Genomic DNA, 22,504 nt, shown 5'->3' on the forward strand with positions numbered 1-22,504 from the left:
ACGGAATTGAGATACCATCGTTGATCAATCTTTCTCTGTCCCGTGTCGGCTAAGTAGCCCGTTCCGACAACACCAAAATCGCTCGAGGAAGCAAGTGGATCCGTGATTAATCGCTCGACCTCCCTAAATTCTCTTCGTTGGGATGAAAAGAATGCTTGGGGTTCGATAAACTTAACTACATAACAAAAATTGAAATGTACTTGCTCGTTTAATATCTTTTGTATTTTCGTAAGTGCGATAAAAGCATTAAGTGGTAGAATAAATTTGTTGGAAACAGAGAATGACGATTACTGATTTGCTTTTAACAGAAAAGTTCACCTGGGTGTGAAGGTAATCTTCGAATTTTGAATTACAATTTTGTGCGTAGGATAAATGTTTCTTTTAAACAATAAAACACGAGATGCTTTGTAATAAATATATCACATTCAGTGTTGTTGACTTTAACGACTATCCTATGTCGAACTATTATTAACGCCTTCGATAAATATCTTGTTTAAATGTAGTAGATCTTAAAGAGAAGTAAATTTTCCAACAACAAAAATGTAATAAAATTAAAAATTAATAACTTAAAGCCACCAACCCTCGGGCACATTTTCATTTCTATTTTCGTAGCATAGTTCAAGCCACCGAGATCCCCAAATGTTACCACGATCTTCCAAATCCCAAAGCGACGAGAGAGATTCGTAAAAGTACCTAATCTCCTGTGACGAGTTTCCAGAGGATCTCCGCGATCCAATAAATGATGATTTCCAGTCGCACGGACCGTCTTTGAGGAACGTCGATCAAAGGGGGAGTGGCGTTCGACACGGCGTCACAAAGAGCGCAAAAATTACCGCGTCAGAGTAAGAATTTCAATTATAGTCTAAACGCACGCGGGGAAATTGAATTCTAGCGATGCGTTAGACGTCACGGGCTTCCATATCACCGGCAACGATAGTGCCGAATTCCTGGAATTCCGCCGGTTGAAATGCTTCAAGTCGCGCGCTGTCACCGATAAAGGGGCATATTGCTATCGGCCGAAAATAACGATTGAGCGCCATCGAGCACGATTCGCAATTAATCTCTTGTTTCCACGACACTCAAAGATTAAGTGCACCCGAAGCCGATGGCAGGTTATATTAACACGTTCCCAATGTCGTCGTTTAGTTCGAGAACCGTCCACCACGGCCCACGCTGCGGTTATAGTAGCTACAAACCATTTTGATTAAGAGTTACTTCAAAAACGAATGCCCGAAATTGCTTTAAAAAACATACGGTCACCCTTATCAACCGTGCCAACATGTTTATTAAAACGACGAAAATTGTCAGCTAGCTCGTCGCGTCTGACGGAACGCTTTATGAAAATTCGTGCCGCTGGAGACGCTCGCGCGTTCCTCAGATGTCTGAGGAACTGATTTTCTCGACGAGGGAACGCGGTAACCAGACTTTCCTCAAAAAGGAAAAAAAAGCAAATCCGTAAGTTTATTTGTACCCCCGTGCTCGCGCTGACGGAAGGTGAATTTTTCGCGTGCAGGGCCTGCTCGCGAGTCTGGAGAGAGAAGTGGTTGGTGCGTCGCGCGGGTCTTTTCAACGCTCGAGCTAAGGTGATTCCTTTGACTGCGTTCTCTCAGCCGATGTATTCTTCCGCGCCCGCTACCATGCTATTTCCAACGGAAATACAAAATGCAGCAAGGGAGAAAGTGGCTTCGTGATTACGTCGCCGAGGTACGAGGCGATTCTTGGAGGAGCATCGACGCGACGCCGATATTTTCCCTCGACGTGTTCCTGGATCGAAATGATCGACGCAAGGGTTTTCTTTAATTCGAGAGAGCTCGTCGAAAGTGGCTCGAATAATATCTTACGGGCTGAGGTATTACTTTGGCTGCGTTTGAATTAAGCGAATTGATGAAATGTTGTTAATCGATAGAAGGGAGAATTACGAGGGAATGCTTTTTGTTTGCAATTTATTGGGAATCGTGTTAGATCTACCCCTTGACTCGTATGTTTTGAAATAATTTATATTTCTCACTGGAAATAACAGATTCGGCATACTCGCACTTCTAGCGCGTAAATCAAATTATTACCGACTAGACTTATTTATAAATAATCTGTCAACCAACGATTACAACCGAATTCGATTAAATCGAACTTTGGTCTTCCAGCACGTTTTTCCTGAGAGATCAGGTAATAATGTGATACATATAATTAAGTACGAAGATAAACATTAATGACAAAAAGCATATAACTCACAACGAGCTGTATAATCCAAGGAACTGCGCGGTAACCAAGAAGAAAGCTTATAAATAATGCGGCCACAGAAACTACCAGCTCCAGAGTTTCATCGCGATGTTTGAAGGAAACAGGCTCATAAGACGCGACGACAAACAATCGCGCGGAAAACAGATGGGTTAATCTTGTACGCGTAAAGCCAGAGCTCAGTCTTCAAGAACAACTCTCACTTTTGTTGCTCCCGTGTTACTAGATAAGCAGCCAGAGATGGAACTGTCTGTTGCGAGTTAAAGCTTGCGATTCCTACGCAGTAGTACATCGTGCTCCATGTCAGGATCGTAAACTTGTATAGTGAAGTAGTTCTATATGAAACTCTAACAGTAGAACCTGACAGGATTAAAAACAACGCAAAATATGCGTTTCATCGACGCTCGCCGTTGGAAACGGCCGAGTATCGTGTTTCATATCTATTTCTATCAACATTTTATCAATGCTTTCAGACAGAAAGCTTTATCGCTGAACGTATCCAACATTTCAACAGGGGGATGTTCAATTAACCTCCTCTCGATGTGTTCGTGAAACATGTTTGACCGTACGGGTTTAACGAATAGCTGTACATCATTGTATCTGAAACTTCATCTTTGCGAGATTTGTAAAAACAGTAGCGAATTTATATTCTTATAAATAGCATCTCAGTTTCAGAAGTTAAACAAATGCATACGAAAACTTTCATCAAAGAGAAAAAACAAAGAAAATATTTATTTAATATTATGTGTAAAACATGTACGAAGACACGAGTGAAAGCACAACCATACATAAACAGCCGTATGTACAATTTCGTTGACTTCTTGTCCTCAGTCTACAAAGCTCACTTTATTATAAAGTTTTAAACGAACGTGGAGTCGTTAGCTATGAAAGGTATTATCGATAGTTGAACAAATTGAATACCATGCTTCAGAATAAAAAGCGCGGTCTCATTAGTAGAAGTTGAAATGCTTCTCGTTATGGCAAAGCTCAATCGCTATGCAGTGTTCGGCGAGCCAAAGGAGCTTTCCGATTCAAACTCGAAAGTAATTATCCGTCGCTTTGCTCGCCGCTATCTGGTTATCGTCCGTCCAACTCGCTACAGAATTTATTTGTATGATAAAACGTTCAATGGGTCTAGTGCAACTTGGAGTACCTTCCCAACTACGGTTGCAGGTTCAAGTACTTACGAAGTACTCACTTTTTTAGATTTTAGAAAATACTCGGGGATGTGAAAAGTGTCGTTGAGGAATGTGCAAGGTCGTATCATTCTTCTAGTAGTCGTCGCACTTTAAATAAAATGAATATACAAGCGAATCAAACCAGTGGACCTATTCAAACCCAATTTACAATCATGTGTTATTGACGTGACGAGTAAGTTTACTTTTACTACTTACTCACTCGCACTTTAAATAAAATGAATATACAAGCGTATCAAACCACTGGACCTATTCAAACCCAATTTACAATCATGTGTTATTGACGTGACGAGTAAGCTTACTTTTACTACTTACTCAAACCTAGGTTTGACCACGTCTTTCCCACAGCAAAGTTTTATTTTTGTTCAGTCTAAACCCACAGCCGTTGATCAAACTATCGCAGATACCGAAAGAAAAAAGAAGGAACATCCAGTTTCAGATCCTTCCATCCGTCCAAGTACACGTTGGCGGTAGCTACACTGCAGCATCTTAAAATCCTCGGTGGACCGAAGCGCCGCAGGCAAAGCTATTTGCGTTTCGGACATGCGGGTTATTAGACTTCCGCTTTGCTGTCGACGTAATACCGGCCGAGAGCCGTCTTCTATGAACCCTGTCTGCAGTTTGCAATCAGTTTTGCAGGCCCGATCGCGATAGCCGGGGCAACCGTTGCTTCCTTACAAAAGATTTTCGATCAGGAAAATTCCTTTGATACGGTTGGCTGCCTATCCAGCTGTGGCGCACCACGTCATATCGTCGAGTATTACACGGTTGCGTGCACCGTGTTTACAAACGATAGCCCCGAGCCGCATATACGTTAGAAAAGGGCCGATTCATGGTGATTTTAGCCCGCGGAGGGAAAGCCAGATAGCGTACTAACGAACCGTTTTAAATTCTCCGCCCGAAATTTCATCTCCGCGGGAATTTCCCGGACCCAGGGTTCTACCTCAGCTCTGCTTTGACCTGGACGAGAAATTCTACATAGTCGCGCGGCCGTGTGTCGGATTATGGCAATTGCGGTCGGTGGATGCTTCGGCTCATGCTGATTTTCGACTGCGCCTTGTTCGGCCCCGTGCCGAAGGCTGCTATATTCTGCGTTTGCGCCCTGTATCCTGTTATGCGGGATACTCCGAACTCGAACGAGTCACAGGGTGGACTGGACCGTTACATCACAATTAGCAGGTAGCGGTATGCATAATGCGTTATCGTTTCATGGATCTCTCGAATGGGATTCTTGAGTAAGGTATTTGGATTGCCGTAAATTTTAATGGGTTCTGTGATTTTAGAGTTTGGAAGCAAGTTTCCATGATCATTTTATCCCTTTGCACTCTGCTCAATCTCGTTGCAAAATGTGTGAACAGGAATCGCAATACAAAAAATATTCTAACTTTGGAAACGTGTCTTCTTTGGTATTATTAGGGCCAATTCAGACTATACGACACGGACCGTCACGTTCCGGCAACGACACGTACCGGCACCGACACGACAAAACATTAAAACACGCGTTTTAATGGAACTATTCGCACTTAACGGACACCGACCTGAACGTTCCGTCAACGGGAATAGTGTGAATAGTTCCATTAAAACGCGTGTTTCAATGTTTTGTCGTGTCGGTGCCGGTACGTGTCGTTGCCGGAACGTGACGGTCCGTGCCGTTATACATAGTTTGAATCGACCTTTAGATTCGATTATAAATTCTTATAGCTTTCTTGAAGCGTTGACACCACTGTAAACATTTGCTAGAATTACGATGTCCCCTCATAGGGTCCCCTCATAGCGTGTAATTATTATGCACACGAATGAGCAGCTCAGATAAGTCCCTGTAACGTTAAACAATCCAAAAGAGAATATTTTATTTCAAATCGTTATTCAACTTGTATTTCCGTTTTAATAAAATGAAGTTATTAACGATATCTAAATGTCAAGTATTTGCTCTTATAACCAATATACGGTGGGTGTAGAAAGTATTCGTACACCGATCAATTTCCAAAAAAACTATGTAAAATTGTAATTTATTAACTTATTTTTTATAAACAATGACATTCTACATATTCTCGGAAATCTGTAGAATAGATAGATTACAAAAAAATATAGCTATTTATGTATGTTGCGAAATTAACAAGAAAAAAACAATTAATCGATAGAAATATTGAAGCAATAAGTATTCGTACAACTGCTTAATTTTTAAAACTCCGTTAAAAAAAAAAAAGAAATTTACATTAATTTACAAGTATATAATTACTTCCTTCGTGGGATTTCCTTTTGATTTTATAATTATTGCAACTCTTCTAAGCGTTAAATTAACTAAATTATTAGTTATTCGAAGTGGGATCTTCTTCAATTTTTAAATCTTTTTAATTCTTGTTCATTTTTAAAAGTACTTTCCTGGAAATTTGATGTTTTATAATTCACACGGAGCAATAAACTAATTTGTTTACGTTACAAACTCTACTGTAAATGGTTCGTCATAAGAATCGTACAAATACTTATTGCTTCTATACTTTTACCTACTTTTCGCATTTTTTTGTTAATTTCACAAATTATATTAACTAGAAAATGTTGTGTGGTCTATATCTATCTTAGAGACTTTCGATAATATGTAAAATATCATTGATTATAAAAAAAGAAGTTAAGAAACTACAATTTCACACAAAAGTTTTTTGAGAAATTGATCGGTGTACGAATACATTCTACACCCACTGTACTTCTACTACTTAGTCACCTACATCAACTTCCAATTTCTGATTCGTATAGTTAGCCCATCGGCTCTGAACAACATCCACCCAAAATTGTCCTTTCATCGACACCGTCGCCCTTAACATCGCAACATAACATTTTCTCTCGGGCAAACAGCAATCTTCATCCAAATATTTACGTGGAAAAATAAGATTCGTGACCCTCCTCTGAGGCGCGGAGATTCAATAGTGCCTTAAAAGCAGCCAGCTTCGGCGCGCGAGCCGATAGGGAGCGGGTTATATTGAATTCCCCTCCCCTCGTCGCAAGCAAATGCGAGCAATTTTTCTCCGCGGCCGTAAGAAAAGAAAGACGCCTCGGGGACCAAACCAACGGACTGGAAGGAGAAAATTTCCTTCGCGCGTCGCCATTACGGTAATCCAAATGTCGCTGACGACGAATCGCCGTTACGACCGATACATCCGCGGCGCTCTAATGAACCGCGAGAACACGGAATTGCCGGTGCAGTGCCAATAATTTAACGATCCTCCTTTTGACCGATAATGGACCGCCGTTCGCCACCCACCGCGCGTTCTGGACGCCATCGGGTCTGGATTGGTCCGAAGTCCGTTACGCGATCGCTCGAATCAGCTGGTACGTTGCCGTTGAAATTCAATTTGTACCGTTTCGTAGTCGAGCCTTTGCTCGTTACGGTTTGCCCCTGTACACGCCCGCAAACGCCCGCAGCATTCACACGTACACGTGTACGCGCGCAAGTTACATCGGTCCATCGATAAGCACTTTCAGGTCGATCCTGTTACTACTCCGAACCGTAGGGTGGGTTCCCCCCTCGTACCACGACGGGAGTGCATCTTCCGCTTTCCTTTCTCCTTTTCTCAATTCGCCCCCCTCCGCGTTACGTCCGCTTTTCCAGGCGCAACGCCGATACACCCTGAGCTACTCTCGTTTATTTCCGAAAGTAGTCGCTAATAAACGCTACTCAACGAACGCCCGAGCACGAACCGCTGGCCTCTCGGCTCGATTGAAAGCCGATTGGCCCCGACCCTTCGGGGGATGTTTATTAGAACCAGTTATTCACCCACCTGGCTCGAGTTTCGTGTTTCTCGAACGCAATGATTGTTGCCGGCGGAGACGCTGGAGATTTTCTTATTTGTATCGCGTTGCGGGATGTCTGAGCGTGGTTGAGTGTCCCACCCTGCGGGGGCGGCGTTTAACCGCGTGGCATTTTCGTTGTTAGAGGTGGCGGCTTCCTGGGTGGATTTAGCAATCCGAAATAATGAGAAGGTTTGGGGTCTCGTGCCCGGAGATTCGTGATTCGATGAATGAGTTGTTTGCGATTGCTGCTTGGGATAAATTGATTATGGGGAGTCAGGGGAATTGAGGGCGGGGCTTGGTTGTTGATGGATGAAATAGTCGAGTCAAACTGAATATTTGTATATCTGTACATTTGTGCGATGTTGATTCCAATGTGGTCCTTGTTTGAGTGGCTCGGATTGAAAAACGAGGAATATTTGAAATATTTATTTAGTCCGAGAAAATTAAATTACGTAAGCAAATATATTTTTATTTCATGTATACTCGTATGCTTCCACTCTCATGAAAGTTATCATTTTGACGTCACTATTAAAAAGTTTTATAATCTGTAGTTCAAATTGTGAACTTGTGTTAGTCGTTAAATTAAATAAAATATTTTTTGTCTATATACCTTGTTGATCAAAGTCTGGAAGGCCATCCAAATGAAGTTTTGTTATATATACAGAGTAAAACAAGCGTATACTTTCTACATTTTATATTAATGTTACATATTTGCATTGCATATTTACATTTCTTATTTATATTTCGTACCTACATTTTATATTGACGTTTTACATTTATTAAACGTTGCTCACTCCACGGCAACATGAAAATATTTCATTCCGTACTATAACGAAAACAGAAATTTCTCAAGCTGTATTACATTACGTTACATTAATTTTACAGTTATAAAAATATATGGCTTGAAATACAAACAAAATATAAAAACATATCGAATAGAACGAGAAGTATCGACCCTCATTTCGAGTTGCATCGAATATTCCAAAAACGTGTAGACCAACAAAATTTTTGTAATAATAAAGGCAAATATGTATTCTCTTTGTGTACATCTGGACAAACCAAGTTTGTTCCATAATTTGTTCCTGGGCGTTCAGTGGTGTACCTCGAATAGTAATCAGCGAACGTATCCTAGTCGAACAACTTCCCTCCGCGCCGTTTATTTTCATACAGCCTCGTTAGAAATAAGCATATCTTCGCAAATAGGATTAGTTCGAAGTAAGACGACCAGCGAGTTGGCTTCGCTTAGGTAAACGTATTTAACGGAAGAACTAATCGTGTGCAAAGTGGTTAAAAAGAAGCGTATTTTCGCACACGAGACTCTGACAACTTAAGCTTCTCTCTACTAAACGACAATTTCGCAAACCTGCATAATTTATTATGTGGATTCCACCGTTTGTGCGCGAAATTGTTGAAAATCAGAAAATAAGTATTTTTTAGAAAGTATTTTAATATTCTGCTTTTTAATAACACGCAGTGGACACTTAAACTTTTCATTTTATAAAAATTAAGGTTCATCATAAAACAAATATGAATTAAAGGACACTTTTAGAAAACGTTTTAATATTCGAATAGAGTTTTACTCATCCGTGGTAAAGAAACGACGAGTACTTGTCGAATCAGGAGGGGATCGAGATAGAAATGCATCTACGCGACGAGCAGAAAACGACTGCAGCGCATTTTTCCAGACGGTATTAGGGATCCGACTAAAAGAGCATTTCTCGGACGGCATTGTTTCAGAATACGACTTCTGCATCTGACGGCCGTAAAGGATTTGATTTACGCCGAATAACTTCTGGACCGTGCGCGTTCAGGCTGCGCACTCCGCCAATAAATTTAAATTAATGCGATAAACTCCACGAGCCGTGAAGCGCTGGCGAACGGAAATCTCACTTTTTCTTGAAAAATAAATCGTCCGCGTAACGCGATTCAAATTTACGCCTTTGTTCGGGACCTGTGTACCTTGAAAACAGAGATTGAAGAAGATGACGGTATTATCACGGGTTTGTCAGTGTCTACATAGTATACTGTCGTTTTTATTGGAGGATAGTTGAAGGTTTTTGTGAACTTAAACAAATTAGGACTCATTATCCAAGCGTTGATGGTATTTCTGATGCAAATGGTAAAGTGTATTCGAATTCTTCTGGAGAAAATAAAAACATGTAACAACTCACCATGGGATTGATCATATTGAAAATAAAAATTCGTGACAGGAACCACGAAATCTCCCATAATTCATAAACAAATATGAAATCAGAAAAATTATAACTCAAACTCTGCTTGATTTCACGTGTACTGCGTGAAAAATAAATTAGAAGGGAACGAAGTTTCAATATTTTCCCAAGCTATTTATTTTTAAAAACCGTCAATGCAAAATTCCTCCTGAATCGAATTCCACAAGGTTGTACGGATAAGAAGAGGGAGAGAGAGCCGTTATCAAAGTTTCGGTAAACTTGTCGAAACTGTTGGGACGGACAATGCTTAGGCAACTCGAAGACGAACTGGCAAAATTATAATCGACAACCTCTGGTGACGGTAACTCGTTATTTCCGGAAACGTCGGTAAACTCTCGCTCGTGTGCCCGCACAGGAAGAGACGATAAGGGCCTTGAACTTTCATCACCATTCTGTCTAACAACTACGGCGGCATGCGCAACTTTGTTTGCTCGGGGAAACTTTGATTTCGGCGCACGGCGACCAACGAATTTCGCTTTGAACGGTGGATGACGTATTAGGGAGCACTAATTTCCTAATTAACTCGCGCATGGACGCATTCTCGATCGATTATGGAACAAACGTGGATGCAATTCAATAATACATATTGCAATTGCTTGCTGCTGAACATGTCGAACATAGTCGATTTTCTCTGGAAACTTGAACATCGTTACTTTATTCTTGATTATTAACCGACTCTTGTTGAATAACAACAAGCCCTCTTTATTCTGCAATGCCATCTTAAATTCACCGTCAGGAAAATAAATCTTTCGCTGTGCCTTTAGTTTATAAATCGGATATGCAGAAGTCACAAGAAAACAAACTTTTACTTTAATATTGTAATGCACAGATGCGCGGTGCATCGAAATTCTCACGAACGCGTGTAAAGACGAAGTGCACGTGGGTCTCGTTAGAATTCAAAGGTTGTGAGACGAGCAAAGAGGGCGAAATATCGATAGACTCGAAGAGCGTGCCTCTTCTCTGGCTCTGGAGACTTTTATCTTTCGATACGCAAACCGCACATAAATAAACGTTCCAGATGAATTGTTAATCGTCGTCAATGCATAAGATGATATTCAAAACTGCATGGAAGAAGAAGGACATTTTTAAAACCTTACAACGAAGTGGTTCAACGCCATGTGCTGAAATTATTGTGGTGGTTTAGCCTGTCCAACAGATCATCCTGTATTTTTATATCTAAATTATCGTTTGTCCCATTCACTGCTAACTACGACATGTCTCGTAGTTCAAATGATGCTATGGGAGCTAATTAAGCCGCGAGTTCAACTGGTCAAATTAGTCATCTGAACAACCGATCTCTCGAACGCTTAGTCGAACTAAACGCGTCGTTTGCTTCCGACGGTAGCTAGAATTGTCCCTGATGGAGCTGGGAGGCGACAGTCGAGACGAATTCGAGACTGCCGGTGGCGGTGTTACGTGCTGAATGAAAACTGGATGTCAGGAATGGGAACGTGCGTCGCCGTGGAATAATGTAATACACTCGACCCGGAGCAATGGAGCGTCGTCGTCGTCGCAGAAAGTGGATGTATCTTAATGCGAAGTTAGCGTGATACCGGATGGTCCCCGTGCAACACCATCCTCTACACGTTATCCTGTCGTCTGCAATTTCTGGTTGAAAACTGCCTTTTGTTGCCGCCTCAGACGCCACTAATATCGATTCATGTGTTGCTCAATTTCGGTGCACTTTGTGTCGGTTATTTATTATGACTTCGGAATTTTATTCACATGTGTACGTTGGTCTCTGTTTTATTTCTCAGAAGTGGGGTATTAGGTTGTCATATAAATTAGTGTAGCATTTTTTATATATAGAAACTTCGTACCATTAAATTTTGAGAAGACTACGTTGGTCTCTGTCTTATTTCTTAGAAGTGAAGTGTTAGATTATCATAAAATTCAGTGTAATGTTATATAGAACATTAGTACTGTTCAATTTTAAGAAGAATAAATGAAATATGAGAATGAGTTTGTTCGTGTATGTTGACCTATGTTTTGTTTCTCACCTAATGACTGAGAATTGAATTCCTCAAAAGTTTGGTAAAGCACTGACAGTACTATAGTTCGTTTTGTGACATCTACCTATCTTCAGCGATGAAGAGAGATGTGAATGTCATGCAACAGTGCTGCTCCTTTCCGCTCTTTTCTCATTTCCTTCCAGAAAAGTTCCACCATGCAACTGGTAACGTAGATCTACAAAATTCGTGGTCCTGAGGTTTTGACAAATCTCCACCGCGAATAATGCTCGCCATTGAAACAAACGATAACTCGGGTGCATTGAAAAATTATGAGACGAATAAAAGAGCCGACGAATACGGGCCGGTGCGTGCAGACAGAAGAATCGTACGAGCTGCGAGCAAACGAGCGCTTTCTTGTTGCGACCCTCGTCACGAGCACGTTGCCAAGGGGTTCGTTAGCAGCGAGACACGATGATGTGCTGTGCCCTGTTATGTACGTTTTATGCATGAGCATAAGAGCAAAATGGAGCTGGGGTTAGCATGTCGTTTCGAAAAAAACGCACGGACTTTAGGATTATTTAGAATGAAAAATTAAAGCGGTGTAGTTTGTGGTAAGAAACGACAAGAAAGAAATTGTTACCCTGCTCTTGTAATGCATACATAACGAACAAGGATGGTGTTTATTCTTCAAAATGGTCTTCAAAAATCAGAAAATTAAAACTATTCATTAAAAGCTTCAGATCTTGTTCATTCCAGCAAGCATGATTTGTGCTTAAGGAATAATAAGTTAATCGTATGTAAAGTTTTGAAACGAATGCACGAGGTAATGGAGGTAAATGAAAAGAATTGAAATTCGTAAGCCGAAATGAAACGTTACATTTTTACATTGTTAATGAACGAAAGTGCTTTAATTCGTTGAAAGAAATTCTTCGGTCGAATTCTCAACAAATTCAGGATTGTACTTTTTAAAACAGTGGTAATACTGAAACGAAATGTATTTTATCAGCGGAAAAAGAACCTCCGAGAGAAATGTGTGAAAGCCCCCACGAAGTGAGAAGTCTTTTTCAATCCTTTTAACGAGATGACATACTTCTCCTGTGAACGTTTATCCACTTTGTTACTGCGGCTGTGGGACAACTCCTAATAGAAGAGGCAAGAAGGCGAAAACTAAAATGTTAGTTGAATCCAAAGCCTTCCACGAGTTCAATTGTCTATAATGCTTCTAAGAACATAGTAGCAAGTAAAAAGATACGTTGGTGCGTTACATTTTCGTCTGAAAATATTAAATTTAATACTGTATTATACTATATATAAATATATTATGGACACGTTATCTAGAAATATATACGTACATATATACGTACTTGTTAATACTAACACTACATTATTTAACTCTAGTTCCAAGCTTTGTTAATAACCAGTCTGCGGATCTTTATGGAAAATAAAATCCTTGCAAACGTGTTTACAAAAATTGAACCTAAATAGGAATTTATTTCAGTCTGCAAATATTATAACGCGAATTTTACTCTCATTATTTCTCATATTCATCCATACTCTATGGATTATGAAATTTCTTGCACATTCATGTTTCCCATAAATGCATAAAAATCCGCCGTCCGACGTTTTCCCGTCAATTTTTCTCGCCGATAAACTTCGAAACAACACCATCACCACGGTATCTATCACCATATGACCCGTCAATTGCACAAATCGATTAACCCCATGAAACAAAAAGTTGAGAAATGCGATGAAATAATATACAATGTTTTTTAAAATTTCGTATATACCGGTGGAGTGAACGACCCATATATAGTATCTATTCGTGCACAACACCGCAAGAATAATAATTTAACCCTTTTAGTGCCAGACATTTTACGGAGTACATGCGAAGAATGCCATGGGCCGACTTAATACCGGACTTTGGCCCGGCACGACGCATTCGGCCCGTGGCAGTTTTCGCACAAGGACCGATGGCGCTACAAAAAAAAGAAAGAAAACAAAATTGTCGAATTAATTAACCTCCTCCTTTTCGAAGTCGGTTAAAAAGGGTTAATACAGAAATGCTATCTACCCCCTGAGATTATCTCCGTCGCATCCGTCATCGATGGAAACGCGTCTCGCTGATAAAGTCGAGCCCACGCGGCAACTCCGACTGCAACGGTCTCCTGTTCGCAGGTCTCGCGATAGGATCGGTCGGTAATTTGTAAAATGGACGTTCGAAGCGGTGGAACCACCCGGGCATTAGGTATTCTCCTCGTAGCCCGCGGGCGTGCAGGCGACCCCGTGGATGTCCCAGACGATGTAAATTGCGTGGAAATATTTCACTGCCGCTCCGTCGAACAAGCCGCGGCTATCTTTATCACGGTATCGGTGAAATTCAAGTCCACGGCCAACCGAGAGGGTGGGACACGAAATTTATCATCGCTATTACGTTACCATTTCAGGCACGTTTTCTGACCGAGTGCCTTATACTTCCGCGCACCCCCACACTCTCCTGGACACGTTACACCTACGCAGCCTCCCTTCCTTCGCGGAAAATGCATACGCTTTTATCTTTCGCCGCGTACCGTCGAGACTTTCCGTAATGAAAATTCCGTCGATCTTCCGCGTCGCTGTAACACACTCGCGATTTTATCCCTTGTAATTTCTGCCCCGAAATGAAAATGGCAGCGAGTGTTACTATGACGAGTACTTTGAGTAAATACTGTGATACGAGCTTGAAACACTGATTAAGTTTTGACACAAATTTTCTTTTAGACGTATTTTTCAAACGGCACAGAAATTTTACTACGTCAAGATAACGTGTTTGCCAGGAAGGTGAGAGAATATCTCATCAAGAGAAAGTCAATTTTTCTTAACACTTAAACGTATGTTTAATATATTAATTTAGATAGCAGATAATAACCTAAATGAGGGTTGTTTGTTTTAGGCTCTTAATTGGAATCATTACGGAGTACAGAATTAATACAAGTACTTGGAACTGCTTACTCTGAAAACAAGCGGTTGTGGACGACTGAAAGGAGAATATTTGTTAAACATCTCGTAAAGATTTGCAATTTGCGACACGATTCATTAAGGAAGCGCTTTTCACTACTGTTTCCCTTTTCATAAACCTTCAGCGCCGGGAAATTTGCTTTGTGTCGCCACGTTACTCTCTGTACAGAAGCATTGCTCTCTTAAAATATAATTTCGAGTAATCCTATCTCAGACTTCGTGCTTACGCGCCTTGGCTGGCCTATCAAATTCTACTAAATTCTAGTTTAAGTTTCCTACTTCGTAGAATCACCAATGTCAGTTGACATAATTGCCCGCCGGAGAATGAATTTCACATTCTCTTGGAATTTTCAGAATAAAGAGTTAAATTCATTTTCTCCAAAAATTGATTACTTTCCGAAAGAAACTAATCGTTTTATTATGTTAACTCTCCATGATAAAGAATAAACCGCTCCAGGTTAAAATGTTGAATTTTTACACCAACGGAGACAAGCGATGCTTTAATAACTTTCAGAACTGACGAACTTTCGCAAAAGTTCCAGGAGATAGTTAATTTTTCCCGTCAAACACAATTAAACTTCTCAAAAATGAACTAACCGTGTTGAAATAAAGTTTCAATTGATTTCAAGAAAATTACGAAATAAATTCTGCTCGAAAGAACACCGGACGATAAAAGGTACGAAACTTCAATGCAATTTAAGAATCGTAACTCTTTAGCTCCATTTATTGCACTTTCACTCTTAAGTAGACGCACTGGTGTCTACTTGACTAAATTATATGCTACTGGTTAGCTATTTTTTAACTAGATTTCAGGAATGTAATTGTGTAACCAAGAAAAGTGTACAAAGGAATCCTTCTTATCAATCAGGAGCTTGGACAGTCAAATATATCGTTATTATCGCCTGCACCATTTCAACTATGCTAAATATGTGAAGATAAATTATGACTCATAAAAATTCAAAAACCCGAACTTTACATTATAAATGATAAGGCATGCTCTTGTCATGCAATTCTTTTCGGAGTTATTTTCAGTGGCAAACACTCTATTCATAATATGAGAATGACAAATGAATTTAAACAGATTTTAAGTAGCATCCAGTCAGAAGTCTGGGGGAGAATGATTAATTGTTCTCTCGTAACGTTCATTTATTAAATACGAAATAAATAATGCTTCTAAGGGTAACCACATGTTAATGCGTAATGTTCGATATTTATGAAACACCAAAAGTCAGCTCTGATCGATCGCTGTCTCAATTTTCGAATTCGATGCTCCCTTAATCGGTGTCGCTCTAATTTACGAGCGGAATTAAACGAAACTGGTTGGGAGTGGAATATTTTTCAAAGAATGGGCAAAGGGAAAATATAGAAACGGAACGAGAATGGGCGTTACAGGGATTACCGAGATTGCGTGGCGAAAGGATTATTCAGATTACCCGGTGAAATATTCCAAACGAAAGATTTGCTCCTGTGGACGAGGCAGATTTATGCACCTACCCAATTAACTTAACCTTTGAATTGCAAAACATGTAGGATCGCGAGACGAAGTTAGGAGTACACATTTTTTCAAAACACCTACGACATAAACGCAATTCAACAGTAGATGTTAGTTGCATGGATGAAACTCGTTTCTGAAGCTTTTGTTTTGTTAAAACCTTGTGTACCAAGTACCTTCGAATGAAATCTCTAAACTTTTGAATATCGATATTTATCAACAGACGCTACTGCTTTCACTTGCGATAGCCTAAAATTTCAGGTGCGAGAGGCGCGACATAATATGATGCAAACTACTTCCCTGGTAACTTAGGGATAATTAGAAGCATTGTAATACTAAGATAATGGGGTACTGGTAATTGGGCGGACATTGGGTATTAGGATATTAGGCTGTCGAGATAATGGGATATTTAGTGCTATTGGGGTGTCGAAATATTATGGCACTGGGGAATTGGTATATTTGGGCTCTGGAAATTTGGATCGTCAGGATGTTGAAGCACTGTAACACTCAAGTTGGCAGCGGGTTGAAATAACTCTTTTTAGACTTATGAAACTTGCAGTATCATGATTTGTTTAACACGCTAATGATAGCAGTGACCTAGTGCGATGGTAGACAATAATGTGCCGTATGATTTCGGAGATAATATTGAATGTACTTGAATATTGTATTAACACATCCGCGACCGCTGATGTGAAGCTCACGTCACTTCAAATTCTATTCCTGGTTTCTATTCCAACTAATGAAAATCTTTTTATTTTATATACTACATATTTACAACATTCATATTTCAAAACATATTTTGTCATTTTTATCTTCGCCTTAACGATACAAATTTGCGATGTCCAGCTTCAGAAATTTATTATTTTCGTCAGTAATCGATATTAGAATGGTAAAACATCTACCCGGCTCGAATGTGTTACTGGAGGAACAAAGAAACCGTATCGATTGATATCATGAGGATGAATGCATCCCTTCCAACGAAATGAAAAGAAGCTGAGCGAAGGCTTTAAAAAAAAGGAACATACAGTACAAAGAAGCAGGGGGTTAATTATTCGAGAATATGAAAATCTTGTATCACGAAACAGTAATCCAACCAAGAGGAGGCAAAAAAGCTAAGCGAAGTGTTTAACAGATTGGACGTCCACGACACAAAGAAGCAGAAGGTAAATTAACCGATGAAGCAGGTCCACCAAGTTACCGTCGCGGAAATATAATACCACTGAAAGGGAACCAGGCGGAAACGTGACTCCTGGCAGCTCACGATTCGGCCATGGCTGGCGCACAAACACACAAAGCACCGCGAGGCCGCTAGTTCGTTGGCTAGAAATGCCGGGCATAGTTGTCCCGGTCAGATTTACAGCGTATTTTCTACGATTATGGGAGACGCATGGTATGCCCGGCCTTGGACAATCGCGATGCACGCCGATTTATTCCCTCGCCCCGTTCTTTTTTCCTCTCGCTCGACCGAGCCAGATGAGATTCACTACACGCCGCAGAGCCCGCTGCGGCGCGCATTTGCATACGCTACCGAAGGGCGCACCGTCGCATTTGTCATTCCGTATCGCCACCGTGCACTGCGGTCGCGAACGATTTTCATCCTGCGACCGATATTAACCCCTTAACCGAACGAAGAAAATCACTGGAAATCGACAACGCGCTGGAAATGTTCTCGGCTGTTCATACCGTCGACCGAAGATTCAACGCAGTGGTTGGAACGTGCTGTACGGTGGTTTTCGTTGTTCACGGTTGTTCACATCCGGGAATTTTGCGCCGAAGGCGGTTAGCAAAGTGATGGAGGAAGAAAGTCGTTACTGTCCCGAATTGGCGATCAGGCGATTTCAGGGAACCTGATGTCAATATTGCATGCATGAGGTAAGAAAGGCATCTCGGAATTTAGGAGCGCATAGTGCTCAGAATCGAGCGAAAGATGTCGTGGGTGTCGGAATGAGTACACAACATGGCTGTGAATATCATTTCTATTCGAATGAAACATAACTACTGTAAAATACAAGATCTTCTAATTTAAATTTAATCATTCTTGGAGATGTAAATACGAAGCTTTGAATATTTAGAGGTTCATTTAGGTAATTACTTTCTAATATAAATAATGTTGAATTATATTCCAACATGCATACGATACTTTGATAATCGCAATATTACTCCGCAGTTTGACAAGTACTTGCCAATAATATTCGTTCCTCTCTAATCTAATAAGCATTAGCTCGGGATTATTGCTCTAATTTGAGCGGTATCGTATCAATTCACATCCTAATTACTGCCTTTGAAACGATAATTCAAATAAATGAAACTTCGTTCATTAAACGGCAAAATGAACTCTATGATTCATGGTCTTCGTTGTGAATTCATAGACGCGCGTTTTTCCCCATCTAGCGCGGAATAATTGAAATATCGACCAGTTCCCGAAAATTATAACTCCCCCGTGCTGTAATATCATTACGTTAATTTGCTGTCTCATTATCGGTTTCCAAATTGGGCATATTAACCGGTTTCATCAATAACGAACGAATATTATTTGCGTACATTCCCAGTTATAGATTAACGCGACTTTAATTGAATATCCGTCGCTTACGAGCGCATCAAGCTAAATTCAGCCTGACGTTTCACGTTTTAAAAAGCGGTTGTTTGCCGCTTTTGATCGAATCTGCGATTATATCGAGAGCCAACCAAAAATGGATTACGATTCTTGCCGAATATCCGCACGCGGATTGAAATGGGAGAGGTCTGTCGAATTGTAGCACAATTCTCACTTCAAAGCTGTTAAATGACAAATTTTGCTTTTATGAGTGAAATGTTATCGTATAGAGGCTGTCGTAATGTTTCGAAAATTCGGGACTTTTGAAGGAAAGAAGACAGAATCAAATTATCATTTAGTACCAGATTATGATGCATAATATAAGGCTGGCTTACACAGGTACACTTCAACTTGCAGAACTCTAGCTTCTCTGAATTCAAGTAGTACAGGTAACCAACAATATGTAGTACTAGTCAAGTTAAATAGCAGACTCTGGAAAAACAACCCAATATCTTAACCCTTTCAGACCTGAATTATTTTATTTTCTCGTACTGACGTAATTTAATTTTCAAAGTTACCTTGGACTAAAATTAGTATGGAAAAAATGAAACATAAAATCCTAACAGTGTAGTTTCTCAGAAAAAAAGTAACCAAAACGGTTCCAGATTTCACGGTTCCAGAGGCTCGAATTATCGAGGTTCGAACGCGCCAACCTAGCTGGATCGCGTGGAAAGATTGATTTAGCCGAGGAGGGAGGGCGAGGTATCGACCGATCTATACGTTAATAAACTACCCCCCTAGATATTACTCGTCGGTTTGCGTCTGTGCGGCCGCGCGTTTCGTACGTTTAAAGCACTCGAGTGAAATCTGAAAATGAACTTGCCCCGACGCCGGTATAAAACCAGCAAAAACATAACCTCGGCGGGGGTGGTCGTGGGTAAGGAGTGGAAAGCTCGGCTGAGTGTGGTCGATGGAGGGGTGGTTGAAACCGGGGGGGTTGGGGGGGGCAAGGCGGAGTATGGGGAAAGTTACTCGCCGGAAAATATACACCGGCGCTTTTAGGAAGTTCGGATTATCGGAAAAGCGGCTTCGAAACGCGAGTTACTGCCAAGGCGGATCCTCGTGAAAACTCAGCCGCGAAGTTGCTTCTCGGGTCGATTCGGCCATTGGAGAGCGAGCGGCCGTGATAGTCGTTTTCCGCGTAAAAGCCTGGCCCCTGTAGAAAAGCTATTCCCGTGGCTGAACATACCGGCGTGCCCTTGGTAACGCGCAAGTTTCGAATTTCGGGAGCACTGCCGGCTGGATACCACCGTGTTTTGGTTTCTTGCGCCCCCAATCCCGTTCCTGCCTCCCGATGGAACCTGACGCCGACTTTAGTTTCGCTAATTGATCGCGAAAACGAACGTCGAGGTTCTTTTGAGAGCCTCTGCGATGTTTCTTTAAGAGTACTTGGTTGAGAGATCTAATGCTGCGATTGAGGTGAGGAAGAGGGGCTGAGGACTGGTGGAAGATGCGTATTAACGTGGCTGACCCTTTATTCTTATTATGAGGGTACGTAGGAGTGAGTCGATGATATCTAAGCACACTTTAAAATCAATTTATTCGCGTGCTATTGTAAGACACAGATGGAACATCGCACGTAAGAATTGCAACGTCTTTTTATTGGCAATTATTGGTTTAAACGAAACAGTTTTTTGCAATCGACATTCTTCGTAGCTGAGACATCAATGATAAAGATGGATTTCTATTTTATTTGAAACCACAGAAATTATTGCCTTGAAACCACAAACTAAAAATATAGAATTAGAGACGAAAAACATGCACATTTAGGGGTGTATTGAGCTACGTGAGATCACAAACAATGGAAATTCGTGTATCATTACCCAACCCACGAAAGCCAAATCAATGAAGCGTTCCAATCAACAAAAGGAATTTTCTTTCGTACCAAACCGAACCGTAGCCGTCCCAACAGAAGAGGTTACATTGATACCGAATCGAAGAATTTTCGCCATTAAGCTCCATCCCCGGTAGATTGAAAAATCAAGAAAAATAGGTGACCGTTATCAGCGTTATCAGCGCTGAGGTAATGGAGTGAACGAAGCTCACGTGGAAATATGACTACAAATATCAGTAACGCGAAGATTGAAAGTACGGCACCGATATTTTATGGGATTTAATGACAGCGATAATGGTGCTTACAGACCTTTCGCGACGGTTTCAATTTATAGTGAACCGATATTCCACCGGGACAGATTGCAATCTAACATTCTAATGGAATCCGAAGCGAAAATTATAAACGGGACTTGACTGCTTTCGGCGCGCAGCATTGAATTAATTGTGGCGACTGATTCGCGTTTATTCGGAGATCGTCACGATGACCGATTTCGATTAACATGTATAATATTTATTGTTCCGGTCATAAACTATTCGTTGTTCAATTTTCGACCGCGTTGTGATTTTAATTACAAATTGATGGACTTCATTGACTTCTAATTAAATCGTAATGAACGGTATGTTTGTTATTAATATTTACTGCTGGATAGAGAAACTTGTTTCCATAGATGATGTGGATTATAGAGGTTACCCGGAGGGGAACACCGTCGAGAATATTTTCAAATATGAGAGAATAATTATTCTATAATAAGCTGCAAATATTTCAAAGTATCCGTTTCAAATAGATATAATCAAACCACTACAATTTTGTGTCTACAATGTATAAAAGATAAAAATTAACTTGGAGTATCGACTGGAAAATATAGGAATTCTATACTTCATTAAATTACCCCCTGAAAAATTAAACCGACACAATAATAACCACATACAGAGCACGTAAAAGTTTATTGCTAAACGAGTATTAAATAAAAATATTTAACAGATTCTATTCGTCACACGCGGTTCGAATAAAATTCTCTGGTTTAAATATCTAACAGAAATAAAAAAAGAAACAGTACTTTTCTCAATTACCAATTCGTCAAAGACAATGAAGCAGTGCTTCGTTTCATTTTCTCCGCCGCTCGTTCTTCGACAAGGTCTATTACTCCATCGAAGTTCGAGTTGCTCTGGAATCCCTTATGCAAATGACTTGAGGGAATCTGGTATTACAGGACGAAGTAAAGTATCCCTCTAAAACATCGTGGCATTGTACGGTTAACGATCACCGCCCAGTGAATGACTACCTGTGTTTCAGGCGTACGTTGATTTGGTGAAAGCCTGGGGATGGAAGAGCTTTACCATCATCTACGAGAACAACGAAGGGTTGGTGCGGCTGCAGGAGCTCTTGAAGGCGCACGGACCCAGTGAATTCCCTATTACGGTCAGACAGCTCAGCGAGGGCTCCGAGTACCGGTAAGTTTTCTCTAGTTCAATGAAATATACTGTTCATTCAGACCATTGATATCGATTAATCAAAGACTGATCCAATTAATCGTGTAGCTTGAATGATCGACGACGTTTAATTGTTGGCGACATCAGAAGACATTTGAAACATAAAAGACTCTTACTAGATGTATCGTAAAATATTATTGCTATGTATACAATACTTTCATGCATTCTTTTTTGGCAGCCTTCAGGAAAAATATGATATACAGTCAGTCCCATAAATATTCCAATCCTCTGTATTTATTGAAGGAATTTGTCTAAATTAAATGATAGGTTTGATGTTTCCAAATAAATGTTTCATTATATATGTGTATATATATAGATATATATAGACATCCGTGTAACAAGTGTAAAGTTTATCCATGTATATGTTTATAATGAAGCGTTTATAATTAAAAAATTGAGTTTGAATTAGTTGGAAGTAGAAAACCAGAAGTAAAATATCCCAAATGATGGTCAATTTGGCATCTCTACAAGCTTCATACATATCTTATACAGGGTGTCCCAAAACTCGGGGAGGAGTTGGAAATGGGGGGTAGCTGAGACGATTCTGAACAACAATTTCCTTTGCAAAAATGTCGGATGGGGCTTCGTTAAGGAGATATTAAGCGAAAACCCCGACCAATCAGAGCGCGCGTAGACCGTTGGAGCGGCCGCGGTAGCGTAGGCTACGCGCTGGTGGCCGCGCTTGCACGCGAACAAGTGAC

General features: G+C 40.5%; 1 protein-coding gene across 6 annotated transcripts in view; it reads left to right on the forward strand.

Moving 5' to 3' along the window:
- Positions 1-22,504, forward strand: part of LOC128890965 (glutamate receptor ionotropic, kainate 2) — a 276,750-nt gene that overhangs the window by 165,221 nt on the left and 89,025 nt on the right. For all 6 annotated transcript variants that reach the window (XM_054150023.1, XM_054150025.1, XM_054150022.1 and 3 more), the window contains exon 5: positions 21,607-21,764. In XM_054150023.1, coding sequence (XP_054005998.1) covers positions 21,607-21,764 — 158 coding nt within the window. The remainder of the gene's footprint in view (positions 1-21,606; positions 21,765-22,504) is intronic.

This window comes from Hylaeus anthracinus, unplaced genomic scaffold, assembly GCF_026225885.1.
Source record: "Hylaeus anthracinus isolate JK02 unplaced genomic scaffold, UHH_iyHylAnth1.0_haploid 12001, whole genome shotgun sequence".
Taxonomy (NCBI): Eukaryota; Metazoa; Arthropoda; class Insecta; order Hymenoptera; family Colletidae; genus Hylaeus; species Hylaeus anthracinus.